General features: G+C 47.2%; 1 protein-coding gene across 1 annotated transcript in view; it reads left to right on the top strand.

The window, feature by feature from the left end:
* The window catches only part of CDH4 (cadherin 4), a 413863-nt gene extending 399240 nt beyond the window's left edge, over positions 1-14623 (top strand). The window contains exons 11-16 of the mRNA XM_059862675.1: positions 869-1011; positions 4878-5111; positions 6176-6409; positions 10540-10679; positions 12490-12654; positions 13951-14623. Coding sequence (XP_059718658.1) covers positions 869-1011; positions 4878-5111; positions 6176-6409; positions 10540-10679; positions 12490-12654; positions 13951-14157 — 1123 coding nt within the window. The 3' untranslated portion in view covers positions 14158-14623. The remainder of the gene's footprint in view (positions 1-868; positions 1012-4877; positions 5112-6175; positions 6410-10539; positions 10680-12489; positions 12655-13950) is intronic.
* The last annotated feature ends 12471 nt before the right edge of the window (positions 14624-27094 follow it).

Below are 27094 nucleotides of genomic sequence, written 5' to 3'. Positions count from 1 at the left end.
TCAAGTTTCCCTTTGAGTTTCTGCTTCAAACAGCCCAATTCTGGAAAGGGATATCCACCAGCAGCCAGTAATGCTCTCACCTGCATATCTAATGACAAATTATATAAAACTATCAGCAGGTCTGAGTTACCCATGAAATAAGCTCAGCTTCTGTTTGCTTATTTCAGTAATTTATAGTCTGGCCATTTATTAGCTTCCAGTTGGATAGTTATGGTCCATCTCACTTCCAACAGTACAAAACTGGGAGGCAGAAAAGCAAGAAAACAAGGAAGTAAGAAGCATGAACTGAAAACACTGATCTGGAGAACCTGCAGAATTTTGCCCAAAAAAACCCCCATGTTCTCAGCTGGTTGCATGGGACATGAATAGAAAACAGCTGTGAGGTGACTGAGTAGTTGGGAGGTAACTCTGACAGTGTGGTATTCCCAAACTGTTGTTTATTAGTGGTGGAGAGAAAACAGGAATATCTTTGACTTTAAAAAGCTGTTTTCAGAAGGGAAAGGTCAGGAGCAGGAGAAAGCAGGAATCCATCCTCTAATTCAGGCATATGAATGCAATGGTCTTTGCAGACCCCATTTCTGCTCAGCTGCAGAGACCTCAGGAAATGTCCTCTCCCAGCAGCAGGAAACTGGCATGTAAGTGGCACTTAGTGGAAAGAAGAACCTTTAAAACCAAAGTAATTGAAAAATTGAATAATTGTAAAGGTCAAAAACCGGATACTCAATTAGCATTGTGTTTGTCAACAAAACCAGTTATCCAAAGGTCCTTTGAATCACAGGTCAGGAGTCCAGAAAAAAACCGTATTTCAAGCAATATTAAGGATATGTCAGTGAAAAGACTGCCATGTATTTATTTCCTTTCTCTGTAGATACTCTAAGCTGTCAGATCCTGCAAACTGGCTGAACATTAATGCCACAAATGGTCAGATCACTACTGCTGCTGTCCTTGATCGAGAGTCAGACTACATTAAGAATAATGTCTACGAGGCCACATTCTTGGCGGCTGACAACGGTGAGCCCAGGCTTCACATTGTTCATGCTTCAATAAGACTCTAATGTGATGCATTAAGAGAAATGATGCCCTGACAGAGTTGTCAGTATAAGTTATCTTTTTCCCAGGTTTTTATGGTCAAAAAATGTGAAAGTGGGATGGGAAATTGCTGGAGTAAATTAAATGTGCACAGTATACGGGGAGGGTTATTAAGGGAAAGGGAGGACAAATGGAAAATTGATTTGGGGAGTTCAGTGTGGCAGTGTAGCCTGAACTTAAAAAAGTGTCAGAGGGATGTGCTCTCCAGGGGCTGCAGAGCACACTGGTCCTGGTGATCCTCCCAAAGGCACTGATCAGAGCATTCAGGAAGCCTTCCATCAGGAAACCAGAAATAATTTTATGGGATGGCAGAAGGGTATTAAAAATAAGCCCATCTGTTGAACCGTGGTGGCTTTCATAAAAGGCGTGTCTGTCACTGGAGCTGGGCTCCTTCTGGCCACTGCCTGCCTGAAATGTGCAGCCATCCTCAGATCATCTGGGTGCTGCTGTGCTTGTTACCAAAGCCACTCAGGCCAGTCAGAGCTCCTGGAGAAGTCCTGTTTGCTCTTCTCTTTGAGGATCACTCAGTGCTTTTCATCCAGTCACACTGAGAACTGTGCTGGCCTCACTCAAGGGCAGGCAGCCCAGTGCTGCTGCTCTGCTTTTCCTAATCCTTGTTAGGAGGAACTGATGAGTTTTGCTAACCACACCCAAATGTGGCTGTGCTGGTATTTCATTCCTCAGTTCCTCCATCTGGAAAAGGTTCAGGAGTTTCCCAGGACAAGGAGAAGGCCTTCCTCCCCCTCACCCACCCTCATTTCCTGCTGCAGAGTGCTGAGCACTCAAACCAGAGCCCTGCTTCAGCAGCACAATTCAGTCTAGGCTTGGCTGTGAGCACCTCAATATATTGCTCATACTCTGCAGGTGCTTTCAGGGCAGTGTCTGTGTGATCCCTCAGGCTGGAGGTGCCGTGGTCATTATGAGCAGATTCAGTGGTGGTTGCAGGGCTAATGAAAACTTCCTCCCTCTGGGGTTCCATGCATCACTTCAATCATTGCATCCCAGGTCACAGGGGTGAGGGAAGCTCAAGGAAGAGTCTCAGTGCTGAGGAGCTGTACCAAGAAGTGCTTTTTGCCCCTTCTTTGTGCCATGAAGGGTAGGACTCACCCCACAGCCCCGTCCTGAGCTTCCCCTCCATGAAGGCAATCAGGACAGGGAAACTCAAAATATTCTCAAATGGGTCCAGTGGTGTTCATCTGCAAAAGCCACAGGGCAGAACAGGTCAAATGAGTGGGCCAAGGCTGTTCACAGATGCAGGGGTAGAGTTTGAACCTATCAACCTAATCCTCACCATCTGACCTTACAAATTCCAAGCACTTGGTGCAATGTGATGTGGAGTTAACCCCTTTCCCTGGCTGTGGTGCTGATGCAGCAGTGCATCAGAGCCTCCACATCCATCATTCAGCAGCTCAGAAAGTGAGGGCCTAGATAAATCTCTTTATTCTGAAAAATTAATCTATCACTGGTATATTGCAGCCATTAAAATGCACATAAAGCAACACCTTATTTAAAATTCTGTCTAGAGTGCTTAGGATAACAGCTAAAGTTTCATCTAGGCTAACAGACTCTTACCACATTGCTCCCAAGTTCCAGGTTCTCCAGCATGAAAGAAAATCTTTGGGTCAAGGGTTTTGCTGGGGATTTTTGTCTCTTTCTTGAAGCAGCAGCAGCATCTTCTTTCCTTGAAGTTCTTTTTGCTGTTCTCAGTACATGATAAAGAAGTTTAGCCAATACTCCTTGGACGTGCTCTCTTTCTCTCCCTGGGCTCCAGTGTAGAAAAGTCTTGGCTGCAATGTAAGGAGGGCAAAAAGGGAATCCTAATCAACAGCATGGTTTTAACCTGGTTTCTGAGGAGAGAGTCTACACAAGAGTGGAGCCTGGCAGTGTTTGAACCCCTCAGCCAATTTCAGCCAATCTCCCAGGAAAGCTGAGAACTGAAATGTGTCATATTCCAGCAGGTTTCATGGAACAAAGAGCTGAGCATGAAAAGCTTGGCTTACACCTTGCTGTGGGAATGCAGACAATGGCCCTGTGAAAAAGGCAGTGATGGAGAATTCAACAGTTAAATGTAGATGCAGAGGTTGTATTGTCTTCTTCCTTTTGTCATTAGTATTTCAGTCCTAATTTCAGGGATCAGACCAGCTTCTCCACTGGAGTCAGTGGTGCTATTTTAGTCCTCATCTCCTGAGGATAAAGTCCAAGGGTCCTTTATTGCACATCAGTACCTGCTCTATGTCCTTGCTCTCTCCATATAAGACAGCTGAAATAATTTGAAATGTTCCATAGTTTGTAGGACATGGCCATTAAAACTTTGTTTACTTTTCATTTCTCCTAAAACTGGCCCAGAACTGCACTCAGGAACACAAAGAAACAAAAATACCAGGACTCAGATCCCAGCAATACTCAATGGCCCAACAAAAGTGCATTTGTGTGTGCAGCAATTGCAGGTTATTTCAGCCACGTGCCAGTTAGTGCTTCTCAGGACTTGTTCAGTCTGTCTCAGAGGTTACAGTGCTTTTATCCCAGAAGATACTCTGGGTAATGTGAAAGCAGGAAAATCACTTTGCTTGGTCCCAAAAGTCAGTTTTCATGTCCAGCCCCAGTATCCTGGTGAGCTGTCTGCCTCTCCAGAAGCTTTCAAGGCTGATCAAAAGACATTGTTTTAGAGGGAGACCTACCCTATGCTCACAAGATGAAAGGATGAGAGTCCATGATTGAAGAGCTTATGTGGGAACCATGAAAAAAGGATTTCCAGGGCTCCTTCAGAATTTTTGAGGCTCCCTTGAGACATGAGAAAGGAGTGTGGGAAGGAAGGTCTGTGGAAGCAGAAGCCTGATGGGGAAGTGGTTTTTGTAGCTTTGTATCTAGCACTGGGAGGAAGGGCCAAGACTGAAAACACGAACTTTAAAAAGAATTGCTGAAGCCATGCAGGCAGAGGGCAGGCCAGTAGGGAGCTGCCAGATAAATCTGTGGGGAGAGAAGTGAAAAACACTGTGCCATTTCTGGGAAGGCTGTTCTCTCCTGCCAGGGCAGATACTACTTTGTGTGAGTAGTCATTAGTCTGACAAATGGGCTCTCCATCAAGAAGGGGTGGAGGACCAGGACTGCTGTGCTGTGACATCCCTGCTGGTTGGGACAGACCTGCAGAGGATGAGGAATTGTGTATTGGGACCTAGCACTGCTGCTGGGGGTTGGTGGCATCACCCAGCAGGTCTGGTGATGGCTCACACTGTGGGCTTCCAGCAGGGACCTCTCACCACTAAAGCTGGGGCTGGATGTGGGGCGTGCTGGAGAGTTGGGCTTTCTTAGGAGCAGAGTAATGGTCTGCAAAGCTGAAAACTGGCCAGCAAGTGCTACAGTAAATGCTGACCAATGGGTTACACTGTGTAGATTTTTCTCCCCTCCAAACCCTCTTCTTCCTCTTGTCAGCTCTCTTTCTAATGGTTTTTCTTCTTCAAAGCAGCCATTACCAAGATTTGCAGGAGCAGCTTGGCATCACCTGCTTGCAGCTTTAGTTTGACTAGGGGCATTGCTGCAGGCTACAGATCTGCAGAACTCAACCTCCTGTTCTGCAGGAGTGAAAAACAGCAACATAAGGAGGCTTGGGGAAGTTTTATACCACATAAAGCAAGGGACCATGCAAGTGCAGTATGTCCCTAATAAGGTCCAGGGAGGGAAGATGAAAATCCTGGTTTATTGGCCCTGGAAGGCAGAGAGGGGGCTGCTCGTGGCGTTGCCAATCCCTCTGCTCCCCAGGCGGGGCTCACAGGTCGGTGTTTCCCGTGCAGGCATTCCCCCAGCCAGCGGCACGGGCACTCTGCAGATCTACCTGATCGACATCAACGACAACGCCCCGGAGCTGCTGCCCAAGGAGGCGCAGATCTGCGAGAAGCCAAACCTCAACGTCATCAACATCACGGCCGCCGACGCCGACATCGACCCCAACGTGGGGCCCTTCGTCTTCGAGCTGCCCAGTGTGCCCTCTGCAGTGAGGAAGAACTGGACCATCACACGGCTCAATGGTAAATCAGGCAATCCTGAGCACATTTGGGCTCTGCTTCGCTCATGAGCCCCACGTGCGGCTTCCAGCTTCAAAACTTGGCCCCTTTGTTTTAATCGGATTTTTATTTTTTAAAGCGCGTTACGGCTGACATTATAGACATGATAGTTAATCAGGAATGATTTGTATCAGACCTGCAGCATAACTCTAAGAGCCTTGGCACTTGGCTTTTTTTAATGCAGTTCATAATTATGAACAGTTATCAGTAGTGAACAGAGTATAAATCATCCATAATGGCCAAGGGGAAAAAAGCTATTATCAGTCTTCCTTATGTTCCTCCAGTGTAATTGTCATAAGCCACAATCAGGATCAATGTTCATTTCTCTGACCATAATTGCATAAAGGCAGCCTTTTAATTTACCATGGAACCAGGAGGGCTAGGTAAGTGTGAAGATTACCAGTATGTGAAGGATTTTTATATTGCAGCATGCAACCACAAATGGCCCTAATTGCTCTGCTTATTGGCAGTTTCAGAAGAGGATGGAAAATATCATGGAGTTGTGGGCTGGTTTTGGCTTCAATGATGGTCCCTCTCATTGAGGTCTGGCAGAGGGTTCTAGACCAGGGGCAACAGCTCGTGCCCTCACAGCTCAGGGCTCAGTCACAACAGAATTACCTGGCTGTGCCTGTCATCAGTGAGTTCCCAAAATCCTCAGGGGAAAGGGTGAGTGAGTACAGAAGTGCACAACTGCTGCACAAGTGGCCAGGGACATCCCAGCCTCAGGAAGCATTACCCATGTGTTCCTATTTGTGTTTGATGCCATTTTGAACTCATGCAAGTGGATTTGCAATCGGCATGCAGGTAGTTGAGTGCAGCAGTGAGAGCACACAGTACTTCACAAAGCACAGGCTGCTTGTTGGCCAGACTGTTGGGACAGAGGTCTGAAGCTGTCCTGCCCAGGTGTGTTGTTGCTAACCTCTTCTGCAGGGCTCAGAAGAGGGCTCTAACAGAGAAGCCTGCACAAGTGTGGCTGCAAGGCTCCACCAGTGCCTGTCATCTGTCTGTCTGTCTGTCTTGGTCTCCAGGGGACTATGCCCAGCTCAGTTTGCGGATCATGTACCTGGAAGCAGGAGTGTACGATGTGCCCATCATCGTGACAGACTCAGGAAACCCCCCCTTGTACAACACCTCTGTCATCAAGGTGAAGGTGTGCCCGTGTGACGAGAACGGCGACTGCACCACCATCGGGGCCGTGGCTGCCGCGGGGCTGGGCACGGGGGCCATCATTGCCATCCTGATCTGCATCATCATCCTGCTGAGTGAGTACCACAGGGCCTGGCCTGAAACCACACACTGCTGTGGGTTGGAAGGGACCTTAAATAAAGTTCATCTTCTTCCAACCCTTCTGTCACAGGCAGGGACAGCTTCCACTATCCCACGTTGCTCCAAGCCGCGCCCAGCCTGGCTGTGGACACTTCTAGGGATGGAACAGCCACAGCTTCTCTGGGCACCCTGTGCCACACCCTCACAGTAAAGAATTTCTTCCCAAAATCTGCTCTAAATCTACCCTCCTTCATGTTTCCCTGTTGCTCTTTCCTATAGCTTGTGTTTTTCAAGCTCCGTACAGAGGGCAGGTCCCTGAGCTTGGGCTGGGGAGGTGGTTCACACATCTGCATTCAAACCTCCACTGCAGCATCAGCAAAATGAGCTCTGCCTGTGTCAGACCTGTCTTACTAAGACTTCCAGTAGCTTTGCAAACATTATTACAGCTGACAACAACTTGTAAGTGGTAAATGTGATAGGCTCATCCACATTTTGCAGGAAAAGGTTGAAGGGTTCCTCCAGATTTCTCTGTCAGATTCTCCCACAGCTCTCATGTCTGGCTGGCTGTGGATATACTGGTTCCCAGTTCCAGATACACTGGTTATGAGAGCTGGGCTAGTCCCTTGCAGAGCCAGTCCATAACTATGTTTTTCTGGTTGTTCCAAGGAAAAGAAGAATAGTAGTTATTCCCATTGCTTTTAAAATTACCTTGGATTAGGGAGATTATGGGTGTTTTTAGAGGAAGGATTCCCAGTTTGTCAGAAATGATGGAGTACTGGGGATACATCACAGAGAAGGACTGGCCATCCCTTTCCTCAAGATAAAACTCTCCCTTTTTCCCAGGAGTGCTGTCAGTCCCAAGCCTCCGTGAGCATTACCAATAACCATGTGTGTGCACATCTAAAAAGTAAAAATTATATCATTATAACTTCAAGCAGGAATTGGCACAGTAGGAATAGATAAAAACAAGCGCTGAAAGGAACAATGAGGTAAATATTAATCAAGAAACACAGGATGAATCCATGGGACTCTCATTAAAGCTAATGGGAGTTATGGTGCTAAATCACATTTAATATTTACCCCCAGTGTGTTTTAACAGAGAGCAGACAGAGCAACGTATGCTGCAAGTGTCACCTCATGGGGACATGACATGGTACATTAGGAGAATGGGTCACCCCTGGACTTCCATCCACACCCTGGGCTGGTGCTGGGAAGGGCTTGGTGTGTAATGGATCTGCTGGATCAGCATGGAGCGTGGGGAAGGAGCTGGGTGTTTGTGCAGCCCCTGCTCCTCTCCCAGCCCAGCTGAGCTGATGGAACATCCCTGTGCCCAGCCACAGTGCCCAGTTCCTGCCCTCATTCCCAGCTTTGGCTGCTCCCTTCAGCCAGGGTGGTTGTTGGGACACCGTGGTTGCACGCCCTGATGAAGATGAAGGTGTTCATCAGCCTCACCTCGTTTTGCTGCTGCCCCTGGGCTCAAAGTTTGCATGGGAGCCACAGAGGTGATGAAACACAGGTCTTCTTTTTGCTGCTCTTGTGTAAATCCAGTGCTAAAATACAATTTAAAACGGTTGAAAATCCTATTGACTGAAATTAACTTCAGCTGAAGGACGTTTGATTTAAGAGATTCCTCTTTCCATTTTCAGATACATTATCCCATTTTAAATTACGGGTTTTATTACAAAAGCTTATTTTTACATTCATTGTAATTCTAATTGACTTTTTTTTTTATCTTGGAGAGCTGCAAAGCACTGTATCAGTGATGAAAAATGTAATTTGCAATGAGCAGTTTTACAGTTACATCCTTCCAGTGTTTTGCCTCCTTTCTATCTGTTTCATATCATGACCTCTAAACAATAGCCTAGAAGAAGGCAGAAGAGGGATTTTCTTGTGCTATTTGTCCATTTTAGAGTCAGCAGGTCAAAGTTGGATGACTTTAAAAGGAAGAAGAAACAAGGGGACAGATCCAAGATTGCTCCTGTGAAGGAAGTTTATGCCTTTACCTTTGCTCAAAGGGGTATTTTTCTTCTTCTTGCTACCTGATGTATTAGCTGCACAAATAACACATTTAGAAGAGCAATGCAGTAAAAAATTGTGAAGGGTGAAGACAATAGATTTCAAGGAAAACTACATGCAGAGCGAAAACGGTTCTAACAGCAGTAATAGCACTTCCCATTCTGCAGAGTGAATAAAAGGAAGGAGAGTGCACTACATCCACCATTGACACTTTGAAGGTGGTTTTTTTTCCAAGGTAGCTGTAAAGGCATTAATGGCACCATTTTTTCCACAAGTGCATGAAAAAGTATCATTTAAAAAAAAAAAGGGAAATAAAAAGATAAACCCCAGTAACCATTATAATATTGTCTTTGTGGACCAGTCAGGTGTCTTGTTGTGAGAGACTTGAAAAGGAACAATGAAAAAAAGACTTCAATAGTCTGCTAAATAGCTGAGGTTTTATATTACAGATGAGAGTTACATTTTCTTTCCTTTTCCTTTTTTTCTTTCTTGAATAGATCTGGGATAAGCATTAAAGAAATACTGAACTATGTGAAAACAATTCTGTAAGCTGGCAGGCAGGGATGTGCCAGTTGGCACACAATGGCAGTAATTAGCTGTCCAGTCCTCTTCGCTCACTTGGCTGAATTCCTGTTGGGTATAAACACTTTGGTGCTGGGAGGAAGAGTTTGGATCCTCCTAACCACCTCCTCCTGCAAGTTGGACAGCCCATCCATGTCCTCAGGGTCTGGTCTCAAGTGAAAACCCCAAACTTTGGGATCTCACATCCTGCCTGAGTTTGCTTGTGTTGGCTGTGTTGGTTTGGCACAGCTGAGGGTTGATCCAGGTGAAATGAACCTGGGACACCTGTTCCCACCTCCACTGTCCATCCATTGCTCCCTTCTCCTGCAAATTGCCACCACTGCAGCTCAGTGTGGGGCTTGCATGGAGAATGGAGGGGAGAGCAGGCAGTGGGAGGTGTGACTGCAGCAGCTGCCCAGGCTGAACTGTGACTGTTCAGGGCATTATTTGCAGCTACTGAGGATGAGAATGAAAATTACATATTACCACATTCTTGGAGAAGACAAGATCTGGCTGCCTTATGTCAATGGAGACTTGAGTTCCCCGGTAATCACATGCAGTAATTCACAGGGAGCACACAGCCAGCCCCTGGGATGTGGGTATCCCTTTGAAGGGTGAGGTTGTGGAACAGTGAGCCAGTGTTCCCTGTGAGTAAAGTTGTTTTATAAGGGAAAAATTTCTCATGATTCAAGAACTGCTCATCTCTCACTGTTACTGTGCTGGGAGAGATTAGCCAAGCCTGGCATGCAAATGCTGATGCCTGAGGAGCTTGGCTGTGTGCTACCAGATTTGCTCTCCTTCGTTCTGCAAAGCTAGCCCTGCTCTCTGAAAGGATTTCAGATGATCTGAGATTTGCTTTCCAAGTCGATGGCCAAGTGCATGTGCTAATGTCCTGGCTAATCTGATCTCAGAAGTCTAAAGAGCCTCCCTCATGGACCAAAGAAGAATATGATGGAGGCCAAATTGGATTACAGGACTCAGTGTTGTGCATCCTCCCCAGATCAGTCTTGCCTGGCCAACTGCAGAAAACAGCAGAGACTGTCACAGTCAGGGCTCATGAGCTGAATGGGCTGAACCTGTGCCACGCTGCTGGAACAGCCCCTTGTGCACAAATGTTGGGTATCTGCACCTGTTTCCTTCTCTGCAGCTCTCTTCCCTCCATCTTTATATCCCTGAATAAAATAAAGGTGGAAATCTAATCCTGAAAACTCAGGATTCAGATCAAATATTTTCAGAGAGCTGCAGTTTTCACACTTTCTGGTTTCTTCTGCTTTGATTGTGTGTTTTACTCCTGACTAATACCAGCTCAATCAGCATCAGTGATGGATCTTAAAGAAATGTTTGTAGTGGGAATCTGTCACAGTATTTACAGCTCTCACTGATCTCTCCTTTAAAAATGAGACCACACAATAGGTTAACATTTTATTCCTCCTGCCAGCAGCCAGTGAGGTTCCTTGCAGTGGGCAGGGGTCGGTGAGGAGTTAGGACTCCCTCAGCCTGGCCTGGTGCTGCAGGAGGTCCCAGCTGACCCAGCTTCTCCCCGTTGCAGCCATGGTCCTGCTCTTCGTGGTGTGGATGAAGCGGCGGGAGAAGGAGCGGCACACCAAGCAGCTGCTCATCGACCCCGAGGACGACGTCAGGGACAACATCCTCAAGTACGACGAAGAGGGAGGTGGAGAGGAGGATCAGGTGAGAAGAGCCCCTGAGCTGTGGCCAAGGAGCAGCTGTGCAATCTGTACTCTCAAAAAAGGCAGAAGCCACATTATTTTTAGTAAAATACATGCAAAGGGTTGTGTACTTTTATTTGTGACCTGGTAGCTTTATTGGCTTCCCTGATGTGATGAAGGGACAGCAGGTCCAGGACATTTAGGATATGACTGGGACACCCTCCTGTGCAAGCAGGACCATGCCAAGGGGCCAGTGCCGCAGGGATTTTTCTATTCCCTAGGCAGCTTCCTGGAGAAGGACTATAAATCCATTGACACTCATGTTCAAACCATATTTCTGTTATTTAAGTCATTAAAATTGTGTATTTTACCAGAGATCTTAGTAAAACCAGCCAGCAGCTACTGCCCTGCCCACCCCTGCGGCTTGCTTGATCTTCTGTGGGCTTTCCCTGCATTTCCTTAATCATCTCTAATGTGCCTTTAATTTCTTTTAATTTCTGGACATGGTTTGTAAGAAATGTCTAAAGAGATTTGGGGATTTTCTCTCGCGACGCAGCGCGCGGTGGCAAAGCTGTGCTGGGTGACAGAGCCCTGAGCCACAGGCTGCCTGAGCACGTCAGCTTTCCTCCAGTGGCTCTTCCTACAGACACCAGTGCTGATATTGCATGAAAACTTCCCTGGTGGGATGTGCTTTTCCACTGCTTCCTGTCCAATTCCTCAGCTAAAATAGCAAACTTGGGTCACTTACGTTGAAGTCACCGGTTTTTTACTCCTACCAAACACGAGTAAAGAGCCCAGGACACTCTCAAATATGATGTTCATGCAGATGATGTGGCTGTACATTGTGTAATGGATTTATTTTTGCTTGTTGAGTTGGACTGCATGGTTCCAGGTCAGTGCTTAGGGATCCCCCAAAACCACTGCAGCACATCCTGCCATGGAGGTCCTGGTGGTGAGCAGGTGAGCCCAGTGAGAGCTGCCATGGAAAACTCTGAGGCAGGAGTTTACCCAAACCTTGAAAAGTTCTTATTCCACAGAAAAATCCTTGCATATGACATTTCTTTTTTTTCCTGTCACTATCAAGTTATTTATAAATATTGCTCCTGGAGATTCAGTCATCCCCATCTGAGCAAAAGGATAGTTTTCCTGGTAGAACAAAGCACTGTTCTAAGCATTCCAAGTAGCTGAAGTATCTGGTTTCAGGCAACTACACACTAGGCTTAAATATTTTAGGAAGGATTCGTTAAAAATAACAGCAAAAGGATAAGCAGCAAAACACCATTACCTACATTAATACATTTTTAATGAAATATTACCTGGTTCTCATTTCGTGATAGAAACCTATTCTGTTGGGATTTTTTCACAAGCAAAAAGAACATAATTACTTTGAAAAGTCTACATGCATAAATGCAATACACATTTTAATGTTTTTACTTCTGTAGAAATGTAATTGCAATAATATGTCTACTAACTCTGTGTCTCTACATTATATTGTGTATTTTGTCAAAAAAGTTATGTGTACACCTATGCACACACAAACAAAAACCAAGGTTTTATCCCAAATATTTAGACACTGTGTGAAATATTCAGAAAGTATTTAAATACTTAATTTAACTTATAAGGTACACTCTTAGGAAGTCAATTTTATGAGCTCCTCAGAGGTCAGGTTCATCTGTAATTCAGATGGAGGTGCTACATACCCAGGGATAAGATTTGCCATCAAACTTCAGCTGAAAGAGAATTAGAGCCCTTGACTTGTTTGCACATGGAGTGAGTAGGTGATGTGAAGGGAAAGCTCTGGGTTTCACACTGTGCCTTCCCATTTGCCACAGGATTACGATTTAAGCCAGCTGCAGCAGCCAGAGACCATGGATCACGTGCTGAACAAGACACCTGGAGTCAGAAGGGTGGATGAAAGACCTATTGGTGCTGAGCCACAGTATCCCATAAGACCAGTAATCCCACATCCAGGGGATATTGGTGATTTTATTAACGAGGTATGTTCTGCAGGGGGTCCTGTGTTGCATCTTCAAAGCTAGAGCAGCCAGGAAAAGGGTTGGTATGAGCAGAGGATGCAGGGCTTGGCCTAATGAAGGCATTGAACCAGCAAAAAGCCCAGGATTTCAGTCTTGTGGGTGTCACAAACACCATGCTTTTCAGAACCCAGGCAGAATGAGCCATTTGTGGCTCCTGGACTTGTAATTATTTCAGCAGTCTGTGCCTTCCTCGTAAGCTCTGTTTGGTCTAAAGCCTCAAAGAGCTTGCAGCACAGAGAGACTCAGATCAGAGAGAGTTCCTTTATTTTATGTTAGATTACTTCTCCTTTATCTGCCTGTACAAATATCTATCCAGTTGGTATTTCTTATCCCACTTTTAGTTTTGAGTGATTGAGTGGTTACAAACCAATCAATGCATTATTTCCTCCGAGACAAAGCACACCATCCATTTCCTAAGCCAGAAAAATAAATGTTACAGCCATTTAATTCTATTATTATATGCATTTCCTGCTGTGCTTTTCTCATTTTCATCATTAAAATTCCTTCTTCCTTTGTCCTTTTGCCCATCCTTCACTCACATTTACACACATCCATGAAGACTCACTCTCCTCACACACACCCCTGCTGCTGAAACCATTCCATCTCCCCACGCTGAGGCCAGGGCTTCTGAAGGTGGGAATGTGGAACATTTGCTTTATTGCAGGGCTATTCCATGAGGCTTTTCCTGACGCTGGGCTCTGCAGCAAAGCAATTCTTTTTCTCCATATCCCGAGGCCATTTCCATGGCCTGCCCACACTGCTGCCCACACTGCACAGGAGCAGCAATGCTCCCCAGCCTTCTGCCCAGGATTCCACACCCCACATCTGTCCTAAGTGCAGAATTTTACCAGGAGTGATTTTTTTTTTTTAATTTGTTTTCTGAAAGGAATGAAAACACCAGAATTAAAATATTGGTGGGAGAGGAAGGGTGCTGGTTTTTGTTTCATTGACTAAGCTGGAAATCTCTACAGGCAACCCCAGCAAGGGCACCCTGGCCAGGACAGAAAGCTTTCCAGATCCAGAAATGGATCATTGGAAATAAACAACTGGAAATAACAACTCTTTTCAGGGACACTGGGAGTGATTTGGTTACACTGGTGGTTTTCTGCTGGGGGCAGCTGAGAGGTCTCTACCTGGAGGTGCATCCAAGAACAGGACGCTCATTTTTCCCTTTTAGCTGTGCTGCGGGGATCCCAAACACCCCCCCAGCCCTCAAACCCCACGGTGGGCATTAACACCTTGTGTTCACCCCCCCAGGGCCTGCGTGCAGCAGACAACGACCCCACAGCCCCCCCCTACGACTCCCTGCTGGTCTTTGACTACGAGGGCAGCGGCTCCACCGCCGGCTCCGTCAGCTCCCTCAACTCCTCCAGCTCCGGGGACCAGGACTACGACTACCTGAACGACTGGGGGCCCCGGTTCAAGAAACTGGCAGACATGTACGGGGGAGGAGAGGAAGATTAAACTGACCTCATCTTGTTACAAAACAAAAAAAGAAATTAAAAAAAAAAAAAGAAGGAAAAAAATAGAGGAAACAAAGAAAAAAAAACAACAAACCCACAGACAACGTTAACGAAAAGAGCCGATGCAGGAGCAAGAACTGTACAGATGTGGCAGCTTTTTTAATTAATATCCCCTGCTGACTGTATTGTTATTTTTAGTGGTGATATAGGAGGTTTCTTTTTTTTATTTCATTTTTTTTCTGTTGTATTTTTTTTTTCCTAGAATATTGAGCTGTCTCGCATGAACACTTGTCTCTGCTGCAGGTTTCTTTTTGGGTTATTTTTGTTTTTTTAATGTCAGCTGGGATATTGCTCGTTTACCTGCTTTATGACTAAAGAGAGTGAAAGGCACTCTGTCTTAACTTGAATTTCTTAGAACAGAAGCACTGTTTTTAAAATATATATATATATATATATATTTGAAAGTGCCTTTTGGTGCATGTGTCAGATTCCCTTCAATCTCAGGAGTGATGAAAACAAACATACAACCATCCTGGGCAGCACTCCCTGTGACCCTAAGCCAGTTCTAGCTGGGAAGGAGTTAACAAAAAGGAACTGTGGAGATTGTTTCTTTTTTGCCTTTTTTTGTTTCGTTTTGTTTTGTTGGGTTTTTTTTAAGGGGGTGACTCATTCTGGGGTGGAAGAAGATGGGGGGGTGGGGAGGGAGGGAGATGTTTTGAGTCAAAATCTTAACAGCCATCTTTAAGCCTCAGCAGGTGGTGAACTAGTCATCATGTTGTATATAATTCAGTGTTATCAGATGCAAAATACTGACCAGAGGGCTCTGCCAGCCCGTGGTCACACTCAATGTAGCTGCATAGAACTATAGCATTGATAAAGCCTTTGGTTATTGCAACAGAAATCTCCGACAGCCCTTGCCTAAACCCTCCGAAGTAAACGGTGACATGACCAAAGGCCCATCTGTTTGTTTTTCTGCTATCGCCGTGTTTTGGCTCCCACGACCTCGTGAGCGACGGACACACCGGGGTGAGGTGGAGGAGGAGGTGGAGGTGGAGGTGGAGGTGGTGTCCCCCATCCCTGAGGATGCCCAGCACTGGTGCTGCTCTCCTGGGCTGAGGCAGGGTTTGCGCGGCGGCCGAGGCAGTGCCAAGGACAGGGACAGGTTACCCACACTTCTCCCATCCCTAAGTAAGGAATTAGTCTAGTACCACATTAATGCCTTGGAGCATTAGTAGCCAAAGCTCAACAACATCGTGTAACTCAGCTAATGTGTGTCCTTTCTCTTCGATGGGTAGGCGCTGCTATCTGTAGTAAATGTGTTTTTTTGGAGAAGAAGTACAACGAGGGCCTGTTAAGTATCTTGTGGTTAATATGCTCAAGCATTGCCAAGTAAGCAAGAGGTTTCGCAGCATCCAGGCATAATTCAACGTCAGTATTATAAATGGTAGCAAACTACCTAGTTTATATGTAGGGTCAGTTTAACCAATAACAAATAGTTATTAGCTTTTTTTATTACATTTTTCCTTTACTGATTTGGACTAGTGGGTTTATGTCTAATGTTTGTAAAATGATTTAGACTGCATGGATGTGTAATATAAACCACATTTAATGGATTATGAGCCACTTAATTAATGTGCTATGAGATCTTGGATTACCTGTGTTTTATATTCTGCAGACGATTTTGCAGTGGGTTCGCTAAAACTTGTAAAAGTGCTTAGATATATTTTCCTTTAAATCCAAGAATGTGCACAGTATTGGGAGGTGATTATCCAGGGGATAATCACGCTTTTTTTGATATCTCTATTGATTCTCAAGTTGAATGCTAAGAGTTGAAGGGGGGGAGGCGGGGGGAGCGAGCGCGTGCACATGAGAGCGAGAATGAGAGGACGAGAGCTTGGGGTGATGAGTGGGCGCCTTTCAGAGGGTAAACTGGGCTGCAAGATCGTCTCTATAGATTTTTGAAATGCTCCTAGTGCATTTTATATTTCATTGTATCATATTTTCTATAAAATGCAATTTCTGTAAATTAATGAGCATTTGAAATGTGTCTTGTATGAAGTGGAATATGGTAAAAGTCTGCCCGAGGGGACTTCAGCGTTACCAGGATGTTATCAGCTACCAAGGGTGAGACCTTTCTTTTTGTCTTGGTCGGCCAGTCAATGGGTCAGTTTGTCTTTCACTGCTCAGAGAGCAAACTCACTCTCACCCAAGGTTCTTGAGGAGACCAGGAGGCAATAGTGTGGACCTCAGAGGAGAGGGACGGTGCTAATGGCAGCAGCAAGGTGAGGATGTCACACCACGGGCATGGGCTGGCAGCACCTGACTCTTCCAGATTCCCATTCCATCGTTGTGAACTCAGTCATCTTGTGTGACCACCATGAGTGTCTTGGTTTGCTTCTGCCGTGTGCCATCCCCCTCCTCTCGACCACTCTTGGCAAACCTCACAGCCCCTGTTCCCTGGCACAGAGGCTGCATGGCCCCGCAGCCTCTCTTCCTTACCCACAGCACTCTTGATTCTTCCCTGTTTTGGAAAAGCCACGGGCTGGAAAATTTCACCACCAGGGCTTTGCACCTCTGCAGAAGCTGCCTGGGCACAGGCCCGGTGAATAATAAAAATGCTGCTGGTGTTTCTTGCTGCTGGTGTCCGTCGCCGTGGCCTCATCACCGACACGGGAGGAGGACTCAGCTGGAGGGCCGGGTGATGCCGAGGGTTCTCCATCCCTTGGGTTGTGCCACTGCCTGCTGGCTCCTGGAATGCTCGTGTGGATCCTGCAAAGCCAGGCCTCTGCTGTGAGCTGTGCCTTGCCATTCACCTGGCACTGCTTACCTGGGAGAGCAGCTCAATCCCTGCTCCAGAGCGCTTGGTGCTTAACATCTGCTGTGGCTTTGGCTGGGATGGGGGGTTTCAGGTAGGGAAGGGCTGCCAGGGGTGTGGGGTGGCAGCTCCAGGCCATCAGCAGTGCACACTCTCCCCAGCAGTGAAAGGAGCCACTTAGCCATGAAGGGGATGTTGTCTGACTTCAGCTTGTCTAAACATTTCAGGTTTTCAAGAATATGCAACCTAAGTCAAACAAAACTCTTTGAGTGATTAAAAATAAACCAACCTGTTTCCATTGGCGACTTTTTTTAAAATCAGCAGATGTTTTTTTCTGCAGCATTTGCCATCCAGCCGTTCCAATACCACGAGCCTATAAATCAAACCAACCAAATTATTGTGTTTTGACCCAGTTCTGTTCAGTCTCCCTCTGCAGGACCTCTTCCTTCTTTTCCTCTTTCCCTTTCTCCTCCCTGTATACTCCCTCTCTGAGGTTTACAGCCCCACAAGCAGCAGCAGCCTCAGGCCACTTTTCTCGCAGTGGGACCGGTGGAAGGTAAGCGAGGGGCACATCCAGCAATGAAAACAGAACACTTTTTACAAACCTTTTTGCTTGCTAATGTTGCTGGTGGTTTGTAACCCAGCTAAGAAAATTTACATTAATTCACGAGGTCCTATTGACAAGGTGACTTTGCCATCACTCTGTCCCCCTCTGGTCCTCATGGATGTGACACAGTGACAACCAGTTGCAGCTGGAGGTGATGGTGACTTACAAGGAGCTGTGGTGAGGCAAAGAACCCTTTGGCTGAGCCTGCAGTTGCTGTTTATTCTGAGAGGCCACAGGAGGGGTTAATGCATTGACACCAGAGTCCCTGTTCCCTGACTAATCTAAACTAAAACATTAAACTATTTGAAGACATGATCCCCACTCCTTGTACCCTTCAAGGCAGTGGGGAAGGACTTGCTTTCAGGCAGGTGGAGGGTATCCTGTCCCTAAAACACCACTGTCCCACCCTGTTACCCCATAGCACTGCCAGGGGACACCACCACAGCTCTCCCTGCTGTCTAAGGGATGGGGACAGTGAGTTCCCAGGCCACTGGGGCCTCCCTACCTCCTAAGGAGAGGATGGCACATCCCCAAGCCAGGGATGTGCAGGTCCAGTGTCACTGCTGTCCCCACAGCCACCCCTGGCAGAGCATGCCCACAGCCCTGGTGGTCTGTTTATGGTGTAGCCTAAAACTGGGAGCAGTGTCAGTCACAGAAATGCTTTGCAAGGCAAGGAGGAGATTCAGCAGGTCATTAATGACAGTAAATAGGCAAGTCTGTTCTAGGTGTCCCACGTTCCAGTCATTGTTTCGCTTCTGCTTTTGTGTTTTTCATTTTTCCCCCTTTTTTGTTGGACCAGGTGATGCCGTTGGCAGTTGTACAGTGGTGATGGGGAGTTTGCTCCCGTGGGTTTTTAGGGGTAGTCAGGTCCAAATCCAGTCTTCAGAAGTGGGATTTCAGAGGTGGCTGTAACTGCTTCACATAGAGTGTTCACTCAGGCATTGAAGAATGGTAATAGTCAGTGCAGTGTCTGTACCACACAATATGCCAAGATTGCAACTTTGTTTAATCTTTTAAAAAAAATATTAAAATACAGAACTTTTATTTATGATATCTTTTGGAGCTCTTCATTTTAAGTGTGAAAAAAAATACGGAGTGGGGGGGGAATGCTGTGTCACAATGAGTGCAAGTGTTTAAAACAGCAGCCAGACAACGTAGGTGTCTCCCACGCAAATTAACTCGGTTTCATGGGGAAAATAAAAGTTCTTTCCAGTCCACACCAACCCCACATACAACTGTTCATACACAGTGTACATAATGTAGTTAGTGCTTGAAGCTACAAACCTAATAGGGGAAAAAACAACAACAACGTGTAGATGTATAATCGGAGCACTTTTTTCTTCTTTAAGTTTAATTTTAATGATGATTTTGCATGTTTCCTTTCTGATGGAGAAGCTGTGTAGCAGCCCGCATGACTGTGGTTGTTCTCAAGGAAGACTTCTGCTGTTCTGCTGTGTTCACACTGAAGCAAAAGCAAAAGTTTGCGTCCGTTAACCCAGTTCAGAAACCTTTTTTTGTAACCGCCAACAGCACAAATATTTTGTATTGTTGTTTGTACCATTTTTGTACCAAAAACAAAAGAGGGAAAAAAAAAAAGGGAAGAAAGTAAATGTTTTCAATGTGTTTTTAGTGCCACTGCAATCTTGGTTTCCAAACTGAGTGACAGGTTTGCTGATTTATTGTGTATCAAAGCTGAACTGGCGCACTGACGCCTGGCTCCAGTGTAATAAAAATAAAGTCCCCCTTTTGAATAGTCTCACTTGATTATTATTATTATTATTATTATTATTATTATTATTATTATTATTATTATGTTTGTTTGTTTCATTTTCCTTCCCCACATGTCCACCCCAGCTCAGTCACTGTTTGTGGCCTTTATACTCACAGTGAGCCAGCAAGGGGTGGTCTGGCTGCAGGTGTGGGTGCAGGTGCACAAACATCAGTGGGGTTTTTGGAGATCTTGGGTGCTCCTGCAGAAATTTGCATCAATTAAAGGCAGGAGCATGGCTCCCCTCTGGGCCATGTTGTTGTTTGGATTATGGCTGAGGTGGTGCAGGTTCCTCACACATCCCAAGGTGACCCATTTCTGCTGCACTGAGCTCTTGGTGCAAATCAGTTGGGGGGTGATTTCACTCCTGCAGCACCAGATCTTTGTGCTTTAGCACAATTCCAGCACATTCAGGGGTCTTTACTTGCTGCTGACACATTGGTCACCCCTGACTGCTGCATCAGGACATCCAGCCCCTCCACCTGCCCACTGCCAGGGAACAGCAATGGTCCAAAAAGGTATTAAGGAATGACTGAGCACCCTGGGCCAGCTGTTGGCCTGCTGGAAGCTTGCTTCTCCCAGCTGTATTTGTCCACCTTCTCTGCAAGTGCAGGAGCAAAGTCAAGGCTGGAGATGCTGGGCCAACATTCCTGCTTTTCTTCAGCTGCTCTTCCCTGGTGGTTTCACCCCTGGGAGAGGGGACAAACACCTTGGTGCAGGGCTGAGCAGCAAGGGCTGGGCACGATCAGTGCTGGGCACAATTAGTGGTGGGCACAATTAGCAATTAGTGCTGGGCACAATTAGCAATTAGTGGTGGCAGCCATCGCTCACGGCACCCTGGGGATGTGTCCAGGAGGCACCTGGGGCTCCATCACTCTTCCCCCAGCACCAACCCACACATGCCATGAGTGAGGGAGGCCTCAGCTGGTCCCAAGGCTGAGTGAGGCCAGCAGGTCACACTCCAGTGATCTGTGGAGCTGCTCTGGCCAAGTGTGTGGAAGGCAGTGCTGTCTCGTTTTTAATGAACATTAAGATGAATGCAAATCCTGTACATGGCAATTTTCTTCCCCCCAGAGTCAGCTAAGAATATTTTATTGCTGGTTTTGCTAATTCTCAAGCTGTTCTGTTTCTTAGAATTATCTTTAACCACTGCATAATGCAAGACTGTTGCATCACAAATATTAGTTTCTGCTATCAGTGGAAGGCTGGGCTCTCATCATCATGTTATTAGGCTCTTATCTGCCTGCAGAAAGTCTTGTTGCTCAAGTGATTGAGCTGCATGCTTAACTTTGACCATGTGAATAGTTTTCCTAAGCTGATGGAAACAGCTGCCCTCCCCTAAATCCAGGGACTTTTGTACCAAAATTAAAAATAACAACAATTACTATCACAGTTCTTATTGTAGGCACTTGGGTTGGGGTTTTTCTCCCAAGTCATACAGCATAATTTGAAATAGAATTTAGTTATAAATCTAATACACCCTCCTGACTACCCCTGGGGTTTTGTGAAAATCCAGGACTTGCTGGCAGGTTTGGCCTCCCTGCTGCTGCCCTCATCCATCCCCTTGTCCATGGAGATCACAGGACTGGGGAGGAGGGATGTCCCCATCAACACCTTTTATCCACCTCCTTGTAAAGGTGGTTTTTAAGCCAGCCCAACCCAAATGACCCCAAACCTTTGCTGAAATGCCTGGAGGCCTTGGTGAGCTGCACTCAGTATACAGGGTTGGAAGGGAAACTTTGCTTCAAGGTTTTGCCTTAGTTAGTGATCAGTGGCTGTAGGAGGGGTCATTTCCACCTGCAGCCAAAGGAAATGGTCCCTCCCCAGCTAATTGGGAATCCCCAGCCTGGGGCCAGGCTCTCACTGTGTGCAGGGCCATGAACCCCAAACCACACACTGACCCTACAACAAGTGCATTTAGAGCAGCAGCTGCCATTTGAGGCACTTTTAGTTATTAAATCTCTGTGTAAGCAGCTCCTGGTTTGCCTCGGTGAGCAGGATCCAGTGCCATGGATTTCCCTGGGGCTGGTGCTGGCCTGGTACTGGCACCTTCAAAAATCTATCATCAGACCTGGCAATAAAAATGCAGAAGAATCATCATTTGATGCTCAGCAGCTGCTAAACTGAGCTGGGCAGCTGGGCACAAGGATTGGCTGGGGGTGAGATGGGAAGGACAGAGAGCTGGGCTGGGTGTGTCCAGCCAGTGTCATTCAGAATAGTTCAAACCTACCTGGGCTTGGAGAATGAGCTCAGCCCCTCTGGCTTGTGCTTATCCTGGCTCTGTTTCACCCTCCAAGCACACACAAATGTTGGCAAATAAAAAGCAAGTTGGTGTTCACCCAGAAGTTTTCCTCAGAGGGATAAAGTCTCTCTGCCTGTGCTGGAAGCTGCTAAAAGTGGATTGTCAAAAATCCCTGGCAGGCTGCAGAAGGAATAAGTCAGAATCGAGTCTCTGTCAATACTCCCAATCTTCATAAACCAGATTTATGATACCTGAGGCCACATGGAAGCTTTGTAACTGAGTACATAACAACCATGCCATTACCCTGTGCTATCTATAGCCAAACTCATTACTTTATTAAGTAGTTGGAGTTACCTCGGGGTATAAAGGGCAACCCAGCTGATCCTGGTCTGTGAAAACCATATTGATTGGGATGGAGTGCAAATCAGACATGCAGATACTCACATTTGTGTGAGGACTCCCTGGCCTGTGCTGAGTGCTGGCAGCCAGCTCACAGACTGACACACATTTATCATCACAAACCTCCCCTCACCTTGTGCCTTGACAAGGAGGGAGTGCCTTGCTTTAGCACAGAGCTATCGATCCTGGGGGCTCCAACAATAACCATCAGGTAGTCAGAATTCACATTTTACCACAAACTGGGATTGAGCTGCTTATTAGCATTTTGTAGGGACAGAAAGGAATTCAGCACCTTGTGCAAAAGGCTCAGAAGGCCCCTCAGAGGAGAGGATACAGGAATGCAGCCCCACAGATGACCCCAAATTCCAGACCTCTGGCAAAAAGCAATGTCAGGAAGGCAATACATCACATCACTACAGTGCTGTATAAAATATTTAACTTCTAAGTACATTACCAAAGTGGTTTCTTTTGACATTACATTTGTGCTCTTGTAAAAGGCATGAAGCCAAGAGCAAATATCCATCCCAGAACAACCAAACATTGCTGCAGTGCCACAGCCATGCTGGCTCAGGGGACCTGGGACAAATCTGACAAGAAATTCTCATTACCTCCTGCCCCAGTGCAGGATGCCACCACGGCCACGTGCTGTGACAGCCCCCAGGCTCTGCCTGAGACACACTCCTGAGCCCATCAGGGCAGCAAAGCATGTTTGTTCAGAGAATCCTGCTATTTCAGTGCCTCTGATGAAAGCATTTTATCATCTTCCCTGCCTTAATGCAAGGAAACATGGAAATGGAGAGCAGGGCTTTGCTGCAGGTGCCCAGCCCCTGCAGGCAGGCAGTTCCTTGCTTCCAAGGCGTGTAACAAATAAAAAAGGAACAACCTTTTCCTTGCTTAAAATGCTTCTCTAAATTTTTCACTGAGCATCTTACTTCTCCATTTGTTCTGCTTCTGTTCATGCTTGTCTCTCCCATTTGTTCTTATACTTCTGCAGCTGCAGAAGGACCCTGGTGGCACTGAGGCAACTGCATGTGCAGGGGGTGGAGGGCTGGAACTGCTTAAATTGACATTTTACAAAGAAATCTATTTCAGCACAGCAACCTCTTCCCACCTCCCAAAAAAAAGTAACACAAAACAGCCCTAAAAATAAAAAATATTAAAAATATTTTCATCCAGACTTATCAAAGGAACAACAAGTGAGGCTTCAGCCAAATTGGAAATTATGTCCAGGCACTGGTGTGGGAGCTCAGCACATCACTCCTGATGTCCAGAGCTACCGAGAGAACCCTTGGGGGGCTCGGGAGCCCTAGAATGTTGCCAAAAGCACTTGGTGGCTTGATTTTGATCCATCTAGAGATGTGCCACCGATGTATGAGGAAATGGAACATGCGAGAACCACTCAGGTGTAAATAGTGAAGGGAAGATATTATTATAGGGTGAATTACAAATTTTAAGGTTTCGGTACAGGGGGGTGGTAGAGACAAGATAGAGGAATCAGGGTGTGCCACCAGGCTTTTCCTTCTTCTTCCTGTCTTCCATCTTCTGGGGTGGTGTTGGCACCTGTAGATTGGTCTGGGATGAGGGTGTACTTAGTGACGAAGATAATAGGTATTGGGGAAAAAATGTAAATATGATATACGTAGTTTTTGTTATAAAAGATACAGCCGCCTTAGGAGTGGGCAGAGTGCCTTTAGCTGCCGTGTTGGTCAGATCCTTCAGGCAAGGAAAAGGACTTTTTAGATAAGAGATAATAAACAAACTGAAGACCGAAAAAACCTGGCGTCCAGTCTCATCCTTTGAAGCCCAGCGTGCAAGAACCAACTCCCTGGCTGTGCTACCCCCCTGCAAATGGAAGCTCTGTCCCCATCATTTGGGCTCCCTCCTTCTAGGGGGAGGTTGCAGTCAACCTGTAGACTTCAGCCCAAGCAGAAGAGGGCTTCTTTTAAGAGAAACTCCACATTTCATTGCCTAAGAACAGCTTAGGTGAGCAGGCAAAGGGTCAAGTCCAGGCTGAGCCTACCTGAGCAGGGGAGTCTCAGGGCAGGGTCCTCAAGGACCTCTTTTCTCAAAGCATCCTAATGAGCACAGCCCAGCACAGAGGCTCCAGCAGGCTGAGCATGGAGCAGAGGGCAATGCTGGGTTATCTCCAGAAAGGAGATATTTTTTTTAGCTGGGTTTTTAAGCAACAGCAGCTGGGCTCTGCCTGCATCCCCCTCCCCTGCTTCCCCCTGCTCCACTGCAGCACTCGAACTCATTGACAAAGAGAAACGAAATTGGGCAGAGACAGAAAGATAATTAAGCTCCTGCACCTTCTGGTAGCTTTGTCCAGGCAGGAAAGGAGATCTTAAAGCTGCCCTGAAGAGGGATAAAGCCTCCAAGGGGCCTTGCAGCCAGCTGCAAGGAACCAAGAGGAGCTCCACATCTTTTGCACTGGCATTTGTGGGATGCCCTGTTTGCTGTGGAGTCACTGTCCAGCATCCCACCAGGTGCCTGGGGTCCCAAAATGAGCCCTGTTCCTCCTGCCAGCAAGACAAGGTGGCACAGGGCAGCTGGAGGAGCAGCATGTCACCCCCTGGCATGGGAGCAGGGCAGGACCCAGCAGGGTCAGTCCCAGCCAGGCAGCTCCTGCTTCCCCAGCTGCTCCCTGAGCTCTGGAGAGCTGCCAGGCCATGGCCCAGGGTACTTCAAATGTCTGCAAATCATCCCATGGGCTCCATCCCAGTTATTTATAGGAGCTTATTCCTGAAAATCTCAGTGGGGATTGGAGCCCTGCTATGCTAAATCCTCTCCAAATATGTATTAACAGACCCCAGGCCGGGCTGGCTGCTCAAGTTGTGATTTAAAGTCTGTGCAGAGATGGCAGGTCAGAAGCAATCCTTCCCCAGGAATATGCTGCAGACCTCAAAATATTCATTGCCATCTGTCCTTTTCTGTCCTGGGTCTATGGAGCTCTTCCCAGAGCCCTGCCCTGGGCAGGGTGATGCCAAGGCTCCTGAGGAGCATTCACAGATGATAACAGAAAATGCCCAGGAAATGCAGGTTCCTGGTGGAAACAAAGTGAGTGGCTGGGTGATCCTGCCAGGCTGCCTGCTCTGGGACAGCCTGATGCTGCTCCTTGCAGACAGAAGGTCTTTTGGGCTGATTGCATTATAATTTAATCCATCCTTCAGCGATTTTAGCTCTCAAGATTGTTGTTATTTTACACCTCAGCAGAAGTTCACCAGGAACAAAATGAGGTTGCAATCCTCTAGGGGAAGCTGGCAAGAGTCACAAATCCATCTTTGTGGATACAGATTTAAGCTTAGGTCCAAGTAATTATTTCTTTACCCAGGCCTTAAGCTAAGGAGACAGTGAGTCCATCTGCAGAGGCTGCAGAGTGGCTTCCTGGGAAGCTGCAACACACTCACATCCCCTCTCCACACTCATTTGTAAAGCAAAGGTTCCAAGCAGTGCTGGATGTGGCTCACAGTCAGGAGCCCCAGCACAGGGAGGGCAGGATGGCCCAGAGCTCCTGGCTGCATTGCCAGGAGGAGCTTTCCCCGGGGACCCCAGAGACCCCCTGGCTCTAGACTGAAGCTCATGTGGATAAACAGACTTTTTTCCACCTCCTCCCTTCTCCAGGCAGCCTCGTGCTGCTGTAGCACAGTGTCTGGGGCTGGAGGGTCACCATCAGTCCAGCAGGATGGGAGGAGGGAGGCTGGGAAGTCCAAGGGCATTCCCAGCAGCAAGTCTCTGCTTTTGAAAATCCGTGATGAATTAGCTGTGCCTTTAGCACCACTAATCAGAGACCCAGCTAAGAAAAGCCTGTTGTCAGTGCAAGCAGCCTGAGAGCCCTGGGAGATGGGAGGTGGCATTGTCCCTGTCCTCCCAGGAGCTCTCCCTGCTCTCCCTGCCCTGTGCACAGCACCACCAAGCAGAGCAGCTGAGGACCAGTGAAAAGCTGGGCTTTAACTGGGATTCAGCTCTTAGCCACAGCACCCTCACTCCAGGCACAGCCAAGCCCAAGGCAGGGCTGGAGGATGCCCCTGTGTCTCCTGCACCCCCTCTCTCAGGCTCTCTGAAAGGCTGCTCAGCAAGTTCTCCATCCCACACACAGCCTTTAATTTGCCCTTGCCAGGGAACAAACCCACCCTGCTGGCCAGGCTGTGAGCCCAAGAGACCTGGCAAATTCAGCTCTTGTTTCATCCCTTCTGCTCCCCACAGGATCCCCAAACCCATCAGGAGGCATCAGGGCACCCCCAGCCTCCACTTCTCCATTCATTCCCCTCAGTGGCTTTGGGGACACCATGGGGACACATTTCTCAGGCTGCCACTGAGGAGTGATGGCTCTGTCAGCCTCCCTCTGCCTGCCTGAGCCTTCCCTTATTTATTCCCCACTTGGAGCTACGGCCTGTGGCTGCTGAAGCATTTGGAAGTTTGTGTAAAGGTTTTATTGCTTCATTTTTAACCTCTGCACAAATGTCTACATCATTAGCTTGGGTTTTTCACCCTGGATCACATCCCCCCTGTGCTTTTCTCCTCCCCACACTCCCCTCCCTGCCAGGCAAAGTGCAGTGGGGACCTGGAGGGGGAGATTTATTAATGCTGAGGTTCTTTCTCTCGAGGAGGGAGTTGGTCTGGATTTTTCCATGCCATATGCAAAGTTGTGCACACACAAGGCCTGGCTCTCTGCCACTCACTTCATTCCCATGTCTCGACTCCTCAAGCACAAACAAACCCAGCCCAGTTCCTCCCCCAGAGCTCGTGGCTGGTTGTGGGGGCAGCAGTGCACACACAGCAGCCCCAAACCCTCCCTCTGAGTGGTACCTGGCACACACAGCCCACTTCCACCATGAAAACACCAAAGCCTGGCTTGGAAAACCAAAGCTGTGACCGAGATCACGGCCACCACCTCCCTCAGCCCCTGGGACATCTGCTGGAGAGCACACCTGTGCCAGGCCATGGCTGATCCCCAGGCTGACAAACTCTGCATTGTCACTCATTTGTGCTGCCCAGCTTTAAATTCCCACCAGCAGGAGCCCATCCCCCCCATGCCACTCAGGTAATGCCCATGACAAACCCTACAGGTGGGAAGCTGGAGCTGGGCTGTGACACCAACAGCCCCAAG

This window comes from Haemorhous mexicanus, chromosome 18 (genome assembly GCF_027477595.1).
Source record: "Haemorhous mexicanus isolate bHaeMex1 chromosome 18, bHaeMex1.pri, whole genome shotgun sequence".
Classification (NCBI taxonomy): Eukaryota; Metazoa; Chordata; class Aves; order Passeriformes; family Fringillidae; genus Haemorhous; species Haemorhous mexicanus.
The sequence above is the reverse complement of the archived record's forward strand: the minus strand, read 5'-3'. Positions and strand labels throughout refer to the sequence as shown.